This window comes from Theropithecus gelada, chromosome 11, assembly GCF_003255815.1.
Source record: "Theropithecus gelada isolate Dixy chromosome 11, Tgel_1.0, whole genome shotgun sequence".
NCBI lineage: Eukaryota > Metazoa > Chordata > Mammalia > Primates > Cercopithecidae > Theropithecus > Theropithecus gelada.
Genome location: NC_037679.1, coordinates 82,885,504 through 82,904,067, shown reverse-complemented (window position 1 = coordinate 82,904,067; position 18,564 = coordinate 82,885,504). Strand labels below are relative to the sequence as shown.

The 18,564-nt window shown below is 45.0% G+C and overlaps 1 protein-coding gene across 2 annotated transcripts in view; it reads right to left on the bottom strand.

The window, feature by feature from the left end:
* Positions 1-17,582, bottom strand: part of TCTN2 (tectonic family member 2) — a 43,310-nt gene extending 25,728 nt beyond the window's left edge. Inside the window, exons 1-6 of one of the 2 annotated variants that reach the window (XM_025402219.1) lie at positions 17,381-17,582; positions 17,089-17,196; positions 16,581-16,657; positions 14,880-15,075; positions 9,282-9,382; positions 763-962 (exon numbers count right to left, since the gene is read on the bottom strand). In XM_025402219.1, the coding sequence (XP_025258004.1) occupies positions 763-962; positions 9,282-9,382; positions 14,880-15,075; positions 16,581-16,657; positions 17,089-17,196; positions 17,381-17,462 (764 nt within the window). In that variant the 5' untranslated portion in view covers positions 17,463-17,582. The remainder of the gene's footprint in view (positions 1-762; positions 963-9,281; positions 9,383-14,879; positions 15,076-16,580; positions 16,658-17,088; positions 17,197-17,380) is intronic. The other variant, XM_025402220.1, reaches the window with a different exon arrangement.
* Positions 17,583-18,564: the final 982 nt, after the last annotated feature.

Below are 18,564 nucleotides of genomic sequence, written 5' to 3'. Positions count from 1 at the left end.
GGGTTCACGCCATTCTCCTGCCTCAGCCTCCCGAGTAGCTGGGACTACAGGCGCCCGCCACCTCGCCCGGCTAGTTTTTTGTATTTTTTTAGTAGAGACGGGGTTTCACCGTGTCAGCCAGGATGGTCTCGATCTCCTGACCTCGTGATCCGCCCGTCTCGGCCTCCCAAAGTGCTGGGATTACAGGCTTGAGCCACCGCGCCCGGCCACCTCCCGGTTTCATACCATCCTCCTGCCTCAGCCTCCCTAGTAGCTGGGACTACAGGCGCCTGCCACCACGCCTGGCTAATTTTTTGTATTTTTAGTAGAGACGGGGTTTCACCATGTTAGCCAGGATGGTATTGATCTCCTGACCTCATGATCCGCCTGCCTTGGCCTCCCAAAGTGCTGGGATTACAGGTGTGAGCCACCACGCCCCACCTACTTTTTTAATTACAAAAATCATAGATGTAAATTTTTAACAGTCCAAAACTGTAAAATACAGAACATTAAAATCCCCCATGAGCCACCACTCCTTCGCCTCCCCTAGAAAAGCACCATGAGCTGTTTTCAATGTCAATCAATTTCTTTTCAATGAGGCCCAATTCTGTCAAATAATGCAAAATAAATTAGCTAACTGAAATCTATAATTGAACCCTTTAGGCACGGGATCTCTGGAGAGGGATTGGGAAAAACGTGACAGCATTATAGGGCCTACTAGAGTATGGCCCCACCAGGGCAGGAGAACAATGCCCCATCCCAGGCGGCTGCTCAGACACTTACACGGCACCATGGTAGAAGTAACCAAGGAAGGGCGTGTTGGCAAGGGGCGACTGCACACACAGAAAGGGAAACCAGTCGGGGACACTGTGTGTCGTTGTCCCAGCAGAGCAGAGTTGATCAAAAGGAGGACTGACGTCTCCTCCAAACATGCCGGTGAAGCAGGACAGTCTGAACAGCTCTGTTAAATTTGATGAGCATTCCTGGAAGACAAACATAAAGGCAGGGGCTATGACCGCAGCGAGAATCTCCTGGCAAGTGTGACGAATGCTACCTCTTATTTAAGGCCAGCAGGACGCTACCGAGTAAGCGAGAACATCTATAATCTCTGTCTCATCAAAAAGTGCCTTGAGCCCACAAAAAGTAAAATAGTTCTAGAATTTCTTTTGTCAATTCCCCAAATAAGCCTCCAAGTCAGAAACTTCAAGCATTCAAGGGAACCACAGTTTTACTAGGACATGAGATATTCCCAGTAAAGAAAAAGAAGAAAAGATAGTACAGAATAGATCCCAAATGAAGACAAAGACATAGTAAACCTCCTTTCTTAACTGTCATCACCATTCAAACCCTTAGCCCAGAAAAGTCTCCGGATATTTACAGTGAGGGGAAACGTTCCATATTCCACAAGGATCCTCCAGGCCCTCACTAGATTATAACATGACCCAATTCATGTCATCAAGAAATTACTTGGGACTGAGTGCAGTGGCTCACGCCTGTAATCCCAACACTTTGGGAAGCCAAGGCAGGTGGATCACTTGAGGTCAGGAGTTTGAGACCAGCCTGGCCAACATGGTGAAGCCCCATCTCTACTAAAAATATAAAAATTAGTTGGGCATGGTGGCAGGCACCTATAATTCCAGCTACTGGGGAGGCTGAGGCAGGAGAATCACTTGAACCCGGGAGGTGGAAGTTGCAGTGAGCCGAGATCATACACTGCCCTCCATCCTGGGAAACACAGTGAGATTCTGTCTCAAAACAAAGAAAGAAAGAAAGAAGGAAATTACTTGGACTGCATGCAGTGCGTCACGCCTGAAATCCTAACATTGTGGGAGGTTGAGGTGGAATGAATGAGCCCAGAAGTTCAAGACCAGCCTAGGCAACGTAGAGAGACTCAGCCCCAACAAAATTAAAAAAAAAAAAAATTAGCCGGGCATGGTGGTGCACACCTGTGATCCCAGCTGCTCAGGAGGCTGAGGAAAGGACTGCGTGAGTCCAGGAGGCTGAGGCTGCAGTGAGCCATGATTGGGCCACTGAAGTCCAGCCTGGGCAACAGAACAAGACCCTGTCCCTTAAAAAAAAAAAAACAAAAAACAAACAAACAAACAAACAAAAAAAACACCAGGTGCAGTGGCTCACACCTGTAATCCCAGCATTTTGGGAGGCTGAGGCAGATGGATCACCTGAGGTCAGGAGTTCAAAACCAGCCTGACCACCATGGTGAAAGCCCATCTGTACTAAAAATAAAAAAACTAGCCGGGCGTGGTGGCAGGCGCCTGTAGTCCCAGCTACTAGGGAGCTAAAAATAAAAAATTTAGCCAGGCGTGGTGGCAGGTGCCTGTAGTCCCAGCTACTCGGGAGGCTGAGGCGGGAGAATGGTGTGAACCCGGAAGGCGGAGCTTGCAGTGAGCCGAGATCCCACCACTGCACTCCAGCCTGGGTGACAGTGCGAGACTCCGTCTCAAAAAAAAAAAAAAGAAAGAAAGAAAAAATCAGGTAAATGGAGAATGTTTTAAGACCCATCAATTCAGTTATACAACCTATGGGGGCATTACAGCCAGAATTGCCTTCTCCTGCTATAACTCCAAAAAATTGGCCTTTAATAGTCATAGATTTAAAAGACTGTTTCTTTACTATCCCTTTAGCTGAGCAGGACTCTAAACGGTCGGTAAACAACCTGCAGCCTGCTAAGCATTTTCATTGTTTTACAGATGGGTCTAGTAATGGTAAAGCTTCTTATTCTGGATCAAAAGGGAAGGTTTTCCAGACACCCTATACTTCAGCTCAAAAAGCAGAGCTTGTAGCTGTAATTGAGGTATTGACTGCTTTTGATATGCCTATTAATGTGATTTCTGATTCTTCATACATGGTTCATTCCACACAGTTAATTGAAAATGCTCAGTTACGATTTCATACAGATGAACAACTGATGACTTTATTTACCCAATGCAAACAGCAGTTACAAGTAGAATGTACCCTTTTGGTATCACTCACATTAGGGCTCATACACCTCTTCCAGGACCTTTGACTGAAGGGAATCAAATGGCTGATCGCCTAGTTGCTAATGCAATATCTAATGCTAGACACTTTCACAATTTAACCCATGTTAATGCCTCTGGTCTCAAACGCAGATACAGCATTACCTGGAAAGAAGCTAAAGCTATTATCCAGTGATGCCCAACTTGCCAAATGGTACATTCCTCATCTTTTACAGGCGTTAATCCTCGAGGATTGGAACCTAACTCTCTTTGGCAAATGGATGTCACCCATGTTCCCTCGTCTGGGAGACTAGCTTACGTACATGTATATGTGGACACCTTTTCTTACTTTGAGCCACATGCCAATCAGGAGAGTCTTCTGCCTGTGTTAAATGTCACCTTTTGCAGTGTTTTGCAGTGATGGGCATTCCAGCTTCTATTAAAACAGATAATGCCCCAGGCTATACTAGCCAAGAAGCTCCAGCTACATTTTTCTCTATGTGGAATATTAAACACATTGCTGGTATCCCATACAATTCTCAAGGACAAGCCATAGTGGAATGAATGAATCTTTCCCTAAAAAGCAGTTGCAAAAGCAGAAAGGTGTAAATAGAGAATATGGAACCCCATAGATGCAACTGAATCTATCATTATTAACTTTAAATTTTTTGAGCCTGCCCAAATGTCAGATGTTATCAGCAGCTGAACAGCATCTGCACAAACTAGCTGCAAAGACAGAAGCAGAACAACTGATTTGGTGGAGAGATCCGATAACAAAAAGTTGGGAAATAGGTAAAATAATAACTTGGGGTAGAAGTTATGCTTGTGTTTCTCCAGGCCAAAATCAACAGCCAATTTGGATACCATCAAGACACCTGAAATCTTATCATAAGTCAGATTCCGGGAAGATCCCAAGGACCCCTCAGTTGCAGCCATGTGGAGACTGACGCTGAGGAGGACCCCAACTGTCACAAGCAACACCCGTCAAACACAGCCACCCATCTGGGGACAGAACCAGAAGCTGTCACAGATGGCGGAAGAAAACCTGAGGAAAGCGGGACAGCCAGTCACAATGAGTCATTTAATGGTAGCTATGACAGCGATGATCACCACTGCTGTGAGGATTCCTTCAACAAGGGCTGCCACAGAGAACAATTATACTTATTGGGCATATTTATCAATCTTAGCTGGCAGTAATGCTTGGATGTAATCACTCTATGACACAGTTACACATGCTTTCTGGTCTCAGTATTTACCATAATAAATCTGCTCCTATAATTGAGGCATACCGCCCTCAAAAACCCATTTGTATACAAAATTGAACCTGGCCAGAAATAATGAACGTACTTGTTTAGGAAGATTGCATTGCAGAACAGGCAGAGGTGCTGCATGATTCCTATGGAATCATTATTAATTGATCCCCTAAGGAGATGTTTAGCTTAAATTACACCTCTCGGTCTGCATGCCACGGCCACACTATGTTCAGCTGATCTGAACGAAACAGTCAGATGGTAGATATAATAATAAGTACGGTGAGAGTTCCTATTATCTGAAACCATGGCAGTATAGTGGCACCTCAACCTCAAATGATATGGCCCACTGTAGGAACTCAACATTAAGGATCTGTGGAAACTATTAGTAGCTCTTAATAAGATCAAAATTTGGGAAAGAATAAAAAAGCATCTAGAAGGACACTCTACAAACTTGTTTTTGGATATAGCAAAATTAAAAGAACAAATATTTGAAGCATCCCAGGCACACCTGACCTTAATGCCAAGAACTGGAGTGCTTAAAGGAGCTGCAAACAGATTAGCAGCTAGCAACCCATTAAAATGGATAAAAACACTTGGAAGCTCTGTAATTTCAATGATGATTGTGCTTTTAATCTGTGTTGTTTGTCTTTGTAGAGTCTGCAGATGTGGATCCTGACTCCTCCAAGAAGTAGCTCACCGTGACAAAGCTGCCTTTGCTTTTATCACTTTGCAAATCAAAGAAGGGGAACATGTTGGGAACAAGCCCCCCAAAATCTGGCCATAAACCGGAACCCCAAACTGACCATAAACAAAATCTCTGCAGCACTGTGACACGTTCATGATGGCCCTAATACCCACACTGGAAGGCTGTGGGTTTACGGGAATAAGGGCAAGGAACACCTAGCCCGCCCAGGGCGGAAAACCGCTTAAAAGCATTCTTAAGCCGCAAACAATAGCATGAGTGATCTGTGCCTTAAGGACATGCTCCTGCTGCAGTTAACTAGCCCAACATATTCTTTTAATTCGGCCCATCCCTTCGTTTCCCATAAAGGATACTTTTAGTTAGTTTAATATCTATAGAAACAATGCCAATGACTGGCTTGCTGTTAATAAATACGTGGGTAAAACTCTGTTCAAGGCTCTCAGCTCTGAAGACTGTGAGATCTCTGATTTCCCACTTCACACCTCTGCTATTCCTGTGTGTCTTTAATTCCTCTAGCGCCACTGGGTTAGGGTCTCCCTGACCGAGCTGGTCTCGGCAAACTAGGATCCAGAATATATAGTGAACCCTCTTACAATTCAACAAAAAGACAACCCAATTTAAAACATGGGTGAAGGGTATAAACAGACATTTAGAAAATATACAAATATCCCATAAGCACATGAAAAGATCTTCTACATCATTTGCCACTAGAGAAATACAAATCAAAATCACAATGAGGGCGGGGCATGGTGGCTCATGCCTGTAATCCCAGCATTTTGGGAGGTTGAGGTCAGAGGATTACTTGAGCCCAGGAATTCTAGACCAGCCTAGGCAACACAGCAAGACCCCACCTTCACAAAAAAAAACACACAAATTAGCTGAGTGTGGTGGTATGCACCTGTGGTTCCAGCTACTTGGGAAGCTGAGGTGAGAGAATCACTTGAGCCTGCGAGGTTGAGGCTGCAGTAAGCTGTGATTGCACCACTGCATTCTATCCCGAGCAACAGGGCAAGCCCCTGTCTAAAAAAAAAAATTAAAAAAAAAGAAAATCATGAAGAAATATCAGTTCATCCATCAGAGTGAACAGGCAACCTACAGAATGGGAGAAAATGTTTGCAATCTACTCATCTGACAAAGGGCTAATATCCAGAACCTACAAAGAACTCAAACAAATTTACAAGAAAAAAACAAACAACCCCATCAAAAAGTGGGCAAAGGATATGAACAGACATTTCTCAAAAGAAGACATTCATACAGCCAACAGACATATGAAAAAATGCTGATCATCACTGGCCATCAGAGAAATGCAAATCAAAACCACAATGAGATACCATCTCACACCAGTTAGAATGGCGATCATTAAAAAGTCAGGAAACAACAGGTGCTGGAGAGGATGTGGAGAAATAGGAACACTTTTACACTGTTGGTGGGATTGTAAACTAGTTCAACCATTATGGAAAACAGTATGGCGATTCCTCAAGGATCTAGAACTAGATGTACCATATGACCCAGCCATCCCATTACTGGGGATATACCCAAAGGATTATAAATTATGCTGCTATAAAGACACATGCACACGTATGTTTATTGCAGCACTATTCACAATAGCAAAGACTTGGAATCAACCCAAATGTCCATCAGTGACAGATTGGATTAAGAAAATGTGGCACATATACACCATGGAATACTATGCAGCCATAAAAAAGGATGAGTTTGCGTCCTTTGTAGGGACATGGATGCAGCTGGAAACCATCATTCTTAGCAAACTATCACAAGAACAGAAAACCAAACACCGCATGTTCTCACTCATAGGTGGGAACTGAACAATGAGATCACTTGGACTCAGGAAGGGGAACATCACACACCGGGGCCTATCATGGGGAGGGGGGAGGGGGGAGGGATTGCATTGGGAGTTATACCTGATGTAAATGACGAGTTGATGGGTGCAGTAGACCAACATGGCACAAGTATACATATGTAACAAACCTGCACGTTATGCACATGTACCCTACAACTTAAAGTATAATAATAATAAATAAATTTAAAAAAAAAAAAAAAGAATTTTTACCAGGAAAAAAAAAAAAAAAGAAATATCAGTTCACACTTACTTGCATGGCTATAACCAAAAAGACAAATAACAACAAGTGTTGGTGAGGATATAGAGAAACTGTAACCCACATACATTGCTGATGAGAATTTAAAATGGTGCAACTGCTTCAGAAACTAGTTCCTCAAAAGGTTAAACTTACAATAACAATGCAACCCAGCAACTCCACTATGTAGATCCCCAAGAGAAATGGAAACATGTTCACACAAAAACCTGTCCACAAATGTTCATAGCAGCACTATTCATAAAGGCCAAAAACCAGAAACAACCCAAATGTCCATTAGCCAATAAATAGATAAGAAATACGTGATATAGCCATACAACAGAATAGGATTCAACCACCAAAAATGAATGAAGTGGTGACAGCTGCTATAAGGCAAAAGAACCTTAAAAGCATCATGCTAAGTGCAAGAAGAAAGTCACTGAAGACCACATATTGCATGATTCCATATATGTGCAATGTCCAAAATGGACAAATTCATGGAGACAGAGGCAGATTCACAGTGGCCTGGATGAAGGATGGAGATAGGAATGGCTACAGGGACACACGATTTCTTTCTGGGGTGGTAGAAATGTTCTCAAGTTAGATTGTGGTGATGGTTGTACAACTGTGTAAATTTACTAAAAATCACTGAAAAACCGTGTTCTTTTTTCTTTTTTTTTTTTTTTTTTTTTTTTGAGACAGAGTCTTGCTCTGTCGTCTAGGCTGAAATGCAGTGGTGTGATCACAGCTCATTCCAGCCTTGACCTCCTGGGCTCAAGCAATCCTCTCAGCTCAGCCTCCCGAGCTGGCACTACAGGCCTGCACTACCATGCCCAGCTAATTTTTGTAGAGATGGGGTTTTGCCATGTTGCCCAGGCTGGTATCCAACTCCTGAACTCAAGCGATCCACCCGCGTCGGCCTCCCAAAGTGCTGGGATTACAGGCATGAGCCACTTCACCAGGCCTGTTCTTTCTGTTTTTATATTTTCTTAAAGGCTTCTAAATAAATAATATTAAAACCATCCCCTCAGTATGATCTTCATAATCATGATTTTATCCAAAGAGATATTCTTTTCTTCTTCCAAAAACTAGACTGACAATGCCAGATAAGAAAATACTCAATTTAGGCCTGGTGCAGTGGCTCACTCCTGTAATCCCAGCACTTTGGGAGGCCGAGGCGGGCAGATCACCTGAGGTCAGGAGTTCAAGACCTGCCTGGCCAACATTTAGTAGAGACAGTGGAAACCCTGTCTCTGCTAAAAATATAAAAATTAGCCAGGTGTGGTGGCGCACACCTGTAGTTCCGCTAATCGGGAGGCTGAGGCACAAGAATCACTTGAATCCAGGAGGTGGAGGTTGCAGTGACCTGAGATCATGTCACTGCACTCCAGCGTGGGCAACACAGCAAGACTCTGTCTCAAAAAAAAAAGAAAGAAAAAACCCAAAATACTCAGTTTATATGTTGTACCCACTCTAAGGCTAAAAGAAAAAAAATAAAGCCGGGCGCGGTGGCTCATGCCGATAATTCCAGCATTTTGGGAGGCCATCTCAAAAAAAAAAAAATTTTACTCAAAAGTTGTGTGATTTTTTTTTTTTGAAATGGGGTTTCGCTCTTGTTGCCCAGGCTGGAGTGCAATGGCACAATCTCGGCTCACTGCAACCTCCGCCTCCCTGGTTCAAGCAATCTCCTGCCTCAACCTCCTGAGTAGCTGGGATTACAGGCGCATGCCACTACGCCTGGCTAATTTTGTATTTTTAGTAGAGATGGGGTTTCTCCATGTTGGTCAGGCTGGTCCCAAACTCCCAACCTCAGGTTATCCGCCTACCTCGGCCTCCCAAAGTGCTAGGATTACAGGCATGAGCCACTGCGCCTGCCAAAACTTTGAAATTTAAAAAAATACTCAATTTGAAAACAATTTGCAATAGAAAATATAAACTCAGTTTTGGTTTTGGGAGGCCAAGGTAGGAGGACTATTTGATCCCAGGAATTTGAGACCAGCCTGAGCAACATGGCAAAATCCCACCTCTACAAAAGATACAAAACAATTAGCTAGGTGTGATGGTGAATGCCTGTGGTCCCAGCTACTCAGGAGGCTGAGGTAAGAAAATCACTTGAGCCCAGGAGGTCGAGGCTGCAGTGAGCCATAATTGCACCACCATACTCCAGCCTGGGCAACAGAGCAAGATCCTATCTTGAAAAATAAAAAATAAAGCTGTTGGTGGAACTGCTGGTGTTCTCACAGGAAGCATAACCTTTATGCCCAATAACCAAAGAACGTACCTGGTCACAGCAGCAGCGAACATCACAGGCCCCAGCTGTTAAATTACAAGGACAAGGGCCAAGGGGCTGATACACCTGGTTAGGAATGACAGTCACGTTCTCTGAAAAGTACACACAACAGAAAAATTCAGCTAAGAAACATTCCAACAAAGCATGGTCACATTTTTAACATTCAAAAGAAAGCTGAATTATCTTGTTTTGTAAATCATCATTACCAAATATTCGACATTAAGGAATCCATGAAATATATGACGCCTACATCTACCACTCCAACAAAAACCCAAATATAAGAAAACACGCCAGTTACAATGAACCAAAGAAGTCATAGTTGATCTGGAAGATAATCAATTGACTAAGAGTCACAAGTTAGTATATACATAATGTACTGATTTTAGGCTGGGCAGGGTGGCTCACACCTGTAAACCCAGGACTTTGGGAGGCCAAGGTGGACAGATCACCTGAGGTCAGGAGTTCAAGACCAGCCTGGCCAACATAGTGAAACCCTGTCTCTAATAAAAATACAAAAAGTAGCCCAGACTACAAAAAAGAAACAGATAAAAATAACTTAATAATATATTTCACTGAACCCAACACATCCAACATAATATCATTGCAACAGGCAATCAGTGTAAAAATTATGAATGAGCTATTCCACATTCTTTGTTTCATAGTAAGTCCTCAAAAACTGGTGGCTATTTAACAGTTACAGCACATCTCAATTAAGACCCATCCCCTTTCAACTGTCCAGTGTCCAGACGTGGCTCGTGGCTGCGGTACCCAATAGTGCAGGTGGGACTAATGTGGTCTGACCAGGAGAGTATGGAGGGCTGGGTTATGCAGGGATGATACAGTGAGACACAGTAGCTTCCCTGAGGGACTCGCATTCTCAGAGGGAGGAGACAGATAAAGAGATCATGTGACCATAAAGGGGTAAACACCGAAATAGCTCTGTCATGGGAACCCAGGGAGGGCAGGTGGCTTAGGCTGGGTGTCAGGAAGACTTGCAGAGAGAATGCGCTGAGCCTGAAACACACATAAGAGTTTGTACAGGCAGCCGGGCACAGTGGCTCATGCCTGTAATCCCAGCACTTCGGGAGGCCGAGGCGGGTGGATCACCTGAGGTCAGGAGTTTTAGACCAGCCTGACCAACATGGAAAAACCCCGTCTCTACTAAAAGAAAAAAAAAAGAGTTTGTACAGGTAAGAGGGGCTACTGGAGAACTGTAGGTGGAAGACAGAGGGGGCGGATGAATAGGGGAACACTGTGGTGCAAGGGAGAAGGTGGCAGGTGTGAATGGGACAAGGCCAGAGAAAGCAGCTCAGGAAAGGACGCAGGAATTCAAGAGAGGGGTGATGCACTTGGGGATAATATACCTGGAGACAAGGGAAAACACGTAAGAAATGCTAAAGAAGTAAACATCAGCAGGGCCCATTGTTTATAACTCTTCACTATATTACAGGTTTCCGTACTTATTTTCCTCTTTGAAGAAGAAATGTTACACGACACTTCAGCCTCCTAACTCAGAATTCAGTGGCAGTAATGCTTTGGGTTTCTCATGGATCATTTATCAGATAAAAGTTTCATTCTGCTGAATTTTACTTTTACACGTTAGAAAACCATGCAGCAACTATTTGTTTAAACCCCACATAACAGTTAACTTTAACGACACAATGGGTGAAGTATCTAAAGAACAGCTAACCATCTGTTCCATGCTGTAACATAGCAGAAAGTCAATGATACATCAATGGTATCCGGAACAAGAAGGTCCACATCGCAGACCACGTTACAGCGGTAAGGGTCTGACCCTCAGTGTTATCAAACCCATGTGACACAAGCAAGGCGCTCTATTAATTAATTGGTTTTTTTTGTTTTTTTTTTTTTTATTATTTTTATTTTTTGAGACGGAGTCTTTGCTCTGTCACCCAGGCTGGAGTGCAGTGGCGCGATCTAGGCTCACTACAAGCTCCGCCTCCTGGGTTCACGCCATTCTTCTGCCTCAGCCTCCCGAGTAGCTGGGACTACAGGCGCCCGCTACCACGCCCGGCTAATTTTTTTGTATTTTTAGTAGAGACGGGGTTTCACCGTGTTAGCCAGGATGGTCTTGATCTCCTGACCTTGTGATCCGCCCGTCTCGGCCTCCCAAAGTGCTGGGATTACAGGCTTGAGCCATCGCGCCCGGCCTGGTTTTTTTTTGAGACAGGGTCTCACTCTGTTGCCCAGGCTGAAGTGTGCAATGGCACAATCAGCTCACTGCAGCCTCAACCTCCCAGCGCTCAAGTGATCCTCCCACCTCAGCCTCCCAAGTATCTGGGACCACAGGTGTGCACCATCATGCTCAGCTAACGTTCATATTTTCTGTAAAGACGGGGTCTCACTATGCTGTCCATGCTGGTCTCAAACTCCTGGGCTTGAGTGATCCTCCCACCTTGGCCTCCCAAAGTGCTGGAATTACAGGCATAGTGCATGAGCCACCACCCCCAGCCACGAGGCACTTTAGAATAGGGTTTTACTATGTGTTACACAAATAGATGTTTGTGTGTTGATTTATGTTTTCTACATTGTTCACTGGCTTCGTTGTTACTTGATATGACACATGCCTCCTGTCTGTGCTTCCATTCTTTTTCTAGTTTTAATCGCTGGCTGGCTGGGTAAAAAATTTTTCATGCGTTCATGGGGTCAGAGGAGACAATTCAATCACTCATATACAAAGATGTTCAATTTTCTAGGTTTGGTGTTCTAAAATATTACCTAAATATACTTAAGTATATTTTCCTTTTTTTTTTTTTTTTTTGAGACAGGGTCTTGCTCTGTCAACCAGGCTGGAGTACATGGAGCAATCTTGGCTCACTGCAACCTCCACCTCCTGGGCTCAAGCAATCCCCCGACCTCAACCTCCCTTGTAGCTAGGGCTACAGGTACCCACTGCCACACACAGCTAATTGTCGTATTTGTTTGTAGAGACGGGGTTTCGCCACATTGCTCAGGCTGGTCTTGAACACCTAGGCTCAAGTGGTCTGCGCGCCTTGGCCTCTAAAAGTGTTGGGATGACAGGCATGAGCCACCACCCAGCCTCAAGCATATTTCTCAAAGGAAAAAAGTCAGTGCTTTGAACAGTGCAGCTATCATGAACCCCTCCTGTTGTTTTGGGGCTTGTTTTTTTGGTTGTTTTTTTTTTTTGTCATTGAATACTTCTTTTTGGCTTTGTTTTGAATTTTAAGCCATAGAAAAATTTAAAACTTTTAAGTAGTTTTAAATTTAAAAATTTAAAACTTTTGCAAGGTTCCAAAAAATCAAAAGCATATTTTAAAAGTCCTCACTGTCAGCCCTTTCCCGTTCCCACATCACCCTCCAACTTGGTAGAACATGATTAGCTTCTCCAACATCCTTCCAGAATTTCTTTATGCAAATGTTTTCATTTCTGCCTCCTTTATGCAAAAGATAGCACGCTGCAGGCAGCCATCTGCAGTTGCTTTTTTCACTTCATTCATCTTGGAGGCCTTTCCATGCAAGTACACTGAGGGCACAGTAGTCTGCTGAAGGGAGCTGTCAAAACTCGTCTTATCATCCTAAACTTCCGGAAGCACAAGGAGGACCAGAGTTAGGGATGTAATAAGAGAAGTGGCAGTAAAGGAGTCTCCAGTGAACAGACTTTTGCTACTCAAGTCTGGAACGCTTCTCCCTCCATGCCACGTGGCCATAAAGGCAAGAGATGTCAGAGTTTGCCACAGGGGACAGGGGACATGGCGGTAGCACTCATGACAGCAGAGCCCTCTGGGCACATCTAGTTGAAAGTTCTTTTGGTTTAAGAACACTAACATCGCCGGGCGCGGTGGCTCAAGCCTGTAATCCCAGCACTTTGGGAGGCCGAGACGGGTGGATCACGAGGTCAGGAGATCGAGACCATCCTGGCTAACACGGTGAAACCCCGTCTCTACTAAAAAATACAAAAAACTAGCCGGGCGAGGTGGCGGGCGCCTGTAGTCCCAGCTACTCGGGAGGCTGAGGCAGGAGAATGGCGTGAACCCGGGAGGCGGAGCTTGCAGTGAGCTGAGATCCGGCCACTGCACTCCAGCCTGGGCGACAGAGCGAGACTCCGTCTCAAAAAAAAAAAAAAAAAAAAAAAGAACACTAACATCATGTGAGACGGAGATTAACACAAAACCATTTTCTCATGTCCAAAGATTCATGTACATGGGCATAATGATCTTTGCTGTAGCATCAAAAGCTGGGAACAGGCCAGGTGCAGTGGCTCCTGCCTGTAATCCCAGCACTTCAGGAGGCCGTGGCGGGATGATCACCTGGGCCCAGGAGTTCAAAACCAGCCTGGCTAACATAGTGAGACCCTGTCTCTACAAAAAATGTAAAAACTAGCCAGGTGTGGTGGTGCACGCCGGTAGCCCCAGCTACTATGGAGGCTGTGGCAGGAGGATCGCCTGAACCAGTAAGGTTGAGGCTGCAGTGAGCCAGGATCGTGCCCTTCCACTCTAGCTCCAGTCTGGGTGACAGAGTGAGACCCTGTCTCTAAAAAAAATGAAAATAAAAAAAAAACTTAAAAAAAAAAAAAGCTGGAAATGATGTAAACTTCATCAACCTCAAACTCCTATGCTCAAGCGATCCTCCCACCTCAGCCTCCCTAGTAGCTAGGACTACAGGCGGGCACCACCATACCCAGCTAACTTTTTAAATTTTTTTATAGAGACAGTATCTGCTATGTTGCCCAGGTTGGTCTTGAACTCCTGGGCTCAAGAAATTCCCCCGCCTTGGCCTCCCAAAGCACTGGGATAACAGGCTGGGAGCCACTGTGTCTGGCCACCCTTCCTTTCTTCTTCTTAAGATGCAGTCATGAGAATCAATGCATGCGCCAGCACGGTGGCTCATGCCTGTAATCCCAGCACTTTGGGAGGCCAAGGTGGGCAGATCACAAGATCAGGAGATCGAGACCATCCCAGCCAACATTCTGAAACCCCATCTCTACTAAAAGTACAAAAATTAGCTGGGCGTGGTGGCGCACACCTGTAGTCCCAGCTACTCGGGAGGCTGAGGCAGGAGAATCACTTGAGCCCAGGAGGTGGAGGTTGCAGTGATCCGAGATCACAACACTGTACTCCAGCCTGGCGACAGAGTGAGACTCCATCTCCAAAAAAAACAAACAAACAAACAAAAAAAGAATCAAGGTACATAAACAAATTTCACCTTCTCCCAAAAAGGATTCAAGGTGGTTTACAAAGAAGCAAATAGTAGAGCAGTAGAGCAAGATCGAATAAATGTTACATAAAATAGTACAAAATGAAAATTTTTAAAAGAAAATTAAAGAAAAATAAGTTTAGGAAGGCAAGACAGACTCAAGTGAAGTATACTTTACAAATTGCATGGCACATACTTATAATCAAACAGGTAAGCTTGATACAAATTTTTCTTTTTTTTTTTTTTTTTTTTTTTTTGAGACAGGGTCTCGCTGTGTTGCCCTGGCTGGAACGCAGTGGCGTGATCATAGCTCACTGTAGCATCAACCTCCCAGGCTCAAGCCATCCTCCTACCTCATCCTCCTAAGTAGCTGGGACCAACAGGAAAGTTTCCACAGTCAAAGACTTCACTTGCCTGAGGCATTATGGGTCAGAGAAGAGTTGGCATAAATTTCCACTTGAATGAGTAGATGTGCTAAACAGGGTGAATTACGAGATGCTGAAACCAGAAGGGTCTGGAGGATACAGGGGGACTCTGAGAAGGAATCTGTCTCATTGGAGGAACACCAGTCCAGACCTCTCTTCCACCTTACTGTCACTTCCAACACCTTCTGAAAGGAAAAGATTGCCGTATTTTTTAAGTGACTCAAAACAGGGTCTATAATAATACATAATGGAAAACACAATAAAAGCACACATCGGCCTCCGTTCATTTTATAAAAGGGAAATGTATACAAAGATGACACAGTTATCTTCAGTTCCACCCCATAAACCTATGGTAACATGCAAGCCCTGATTCCTACTCCTTAACATAAAAGCAAACAACTTTGGGATACTTAGAAAAAGCTAAACACAGATCTGATAAATAAACTCAGTTTACTGTATACCTTTTTAGCTTCTTTATCATCCTATCAGTGGAAGAGTAAATACACAAAAGTCAATGAAAACAATCCTCAGTTTATCCCAGAATGACTTTAGACATGTACATGCTCATTCCTGGGGTACAAGCAGGGTTTGTCTTTCTCATCCTTTTATCTCCAGAATTGATGTTGCATATACTAGGTACCCAATAAACACTTACTAAATAGAAGATGCTTAATCTCTCCAGGTTTGAGTATCCTTATACACAAGCCCATAGTTGGGCAAGATCAGTGGTTATGAAGCTTTTTTTTTTTTTTTGAGACGGAGTCTTGCTTGTCACCCAGGCTGGAGTGCAGTGGTGTGATCTCAGCTCACTGCAACCTCTGCTTCCCAGGTTCAAGTGATTCTCCTGCCTTAGCCTCCAAAGTAGCTGGGATGACAGGCGCCCGCCATCACGCCCAGCTAATTTTTGTATTTTTAGTAGAGATCGGTTTCACCATGTTGGCTAGACTGGCCTTGAACTCCTGACCTCAGATGATTCGCCCTCCTCGGCCTCCCAAAGTGCTAGGATTACAGGCATGAGCCACCGTGCCTGGCCAGCTTTTTTTTTTTTTTTTTTTTTTTTTTTTTTTTTAAAGAGACAGGGTCTTGCTCTGTTGCCCAGGCTAGATGAAGTGCAGTGTTATGATCATAGCTCTCTGCAGTCCTGAACTCCTGGGCTCAAATAATCCTCCTGCCTCAGCTCCCCCACCCCACTCCAAGTACCTGGGACTATAGGTGTGCGCCATCACACCCACCTAATTTTTTTAAAATTGTTTTGTAGAGACAGGGTCTCGCTATGTTACAGGCTGGTCTGGAACTCCTGGGCTCAAGCAATCCTCCCGTGTCAACCTCCCAAAGTGCTACGAGTACAGGCTTGAGCCACAATGCCTGGCATAAAGCTTTTTTGAATCATTGACCCATTTGATGATCTGAAGGAAACTGATGACCCTCTCATCAGAAAAATACGCATACAAACAGAACTTTACACACAATTTCACAGAGTTCACAGACCCCCTAAAATGCATCCAAGGACTCCTAACCCCAGGGTAAGGAACCGTGGGCTGGCTAAGTGTCTACCAGATCCAACAGCCCACAATTTCATGATTGTTCAGAGCATGGAGAAAGCTATGCCTTGTCAAATAAAGAGAGCAGTGCAGAAACCCTAGCTGGAGGCCTCTTCACAGGCTACAGAGAAGGTTTACTTCTGCCTTACCGCACCAGGGGTCACAGTCACACTCCAGTCTTCCGTCTCATTGCTCAGCATTCCACACGTCGGAACTGGCAATATTCCTAAAGAAGAGAAGACCAGCACGCAAAGGCAGCACGGCCCATCAGCTCGAGTCAGACTGCCTAGGATGGACTCACATTGCAGCCCAAGACTGGGCCCTTTACAAGCTGCTTGATACTGGGACAGTGACAACCTCTCTGAATTTGTTTCTTCACTGGTCAAAGGGGATGAAAAGATATTACTGCTCTTACAAGGAAAATGGGATGATGCACGATGTTAGTTCAATGAATGCTAGCCATTATTATTTCAAGCTTTCTTCGAACCTGTCCGTCTGTCCTCTCTGGCCTACAGCAGCGCCCCGATCCTTTTCTCCCCATGCGACTTTACAGAGAACAGAGGCAGGGGGCCCAAAGGATGCCACCTCGCCAGGCTCCCTGGGAGGTCTGGATCCAGTCCAACCCCCACCCTCCCCAAAATAAGGGCCAGACTTTACCCGCCTCGTCCTGCAGCACGGTCAGGGACACGGTCACGCCCTCGGTGTCTCCGACCAGGGATGCGCTGACCGCAGGGCCGGACATTCGGATAAAAGGAGGGATGAAAGCTAGGCGGGAAGGAAAGGGGATAAGGAGGGATTAGCAGTGGAAGAGTCACCGCCTAAGGTGTGTGTGGCGGCTTCCTTTGGCGGTCTCGACTCCCGAAACTCCTGGGAGAGTCCAGGTCTGGCCCTTTTAACGCCCAGTCCCCTTAGCCCCGGCCCACCGAGGTCCCTGCCGCGCCGTACACACCCAGGTCCCCCCACACCAGCCTCAGGACGCCCTGCAGAAGGAGAAGCCTCAAAAGAAGAGCGGCCGGAGACTGGAAGCCCATGCCTTAGACCTCGCGGGCCGGGCCCAGCAGAACCGCGCCCGCCTTAGAACCGGAGAAGGACTCAGACACGAAAACACCGCCCCACCGCCGCCATCTTGTCAAGCGAACGCCCGGAGCTATGGCAACCACCAATCGGTGACCGGCCAGGCGGAGCGCCGTGCTGTGATTGGACCAGTGGCAAGAGCGGGCACCCCGGCCCCGCCCACAAGGCCTCGCATTTTTGCTGCTTGACTCGCGGGGAAAGTGAGGGCGGAAAAACTACCCTATCCGGTGCTCCACTTAGTACCTGGGTGACGGAACAATCTGTGCACCCAACCCCCGTGACACGCAATTTACCTATATAGCAACCTGTACATGGACCCCTGGGCCTAAAATAAAAGTTGAAAAAATCAAAATTAAAAAGTCCTGAAAAGCAGGGGTGCGTTTCCAGCTCAAAAACTGGAGTTTTCCTCTACCCTGGAATTAATCCAACCCAAGAGCGAGCCTATAGACACTGGCTTCTAAATAAAAAGGGTGGAATTTGCTCCTTAATAAACTTGATTTTTATAGGGATTTTTAGGGGGTGAGTACAAAAAGGGGATGGGACTGCAGCGCTGTTTTTATTATTATTATCTTTACCATCATTTATTATGCATTATTTATATCTTATGTTTTTATAAAATATATATTTACAAAATATATATACTTTGTTTTATATGTATATCTCAAATATACATACTTGATACATATAAAATATATATAGGCCGGGTGCGGTGGCTCCTGCCTGTAATGCCAGCACTTTGGGAGGCCGAGGCGGGCGGATCACAAGGTCAGGAGTTTGAGACCAGCCTGACCAACATGGTGAAACCCTGTCTCTAGGAAAAATACAAAAAATTAGCCGGGCGTGTCGGCATGCGCCTATAGTCCCAACTACTCAGGAGGCTGAGGCAGAAGAATCGCTTGAATCTGGGAGGCGGAGGTTGCAGTGAGCCGTTTTCTCACCACTGCACTCAAGCCTGAGCCACAGAGCCAGACTCCGTCTCAAAAATATATATATAATATTTATTTATTTATGTATCTTATAAAATAAATATGTATTTATATTTTATCTTATAAATATGTA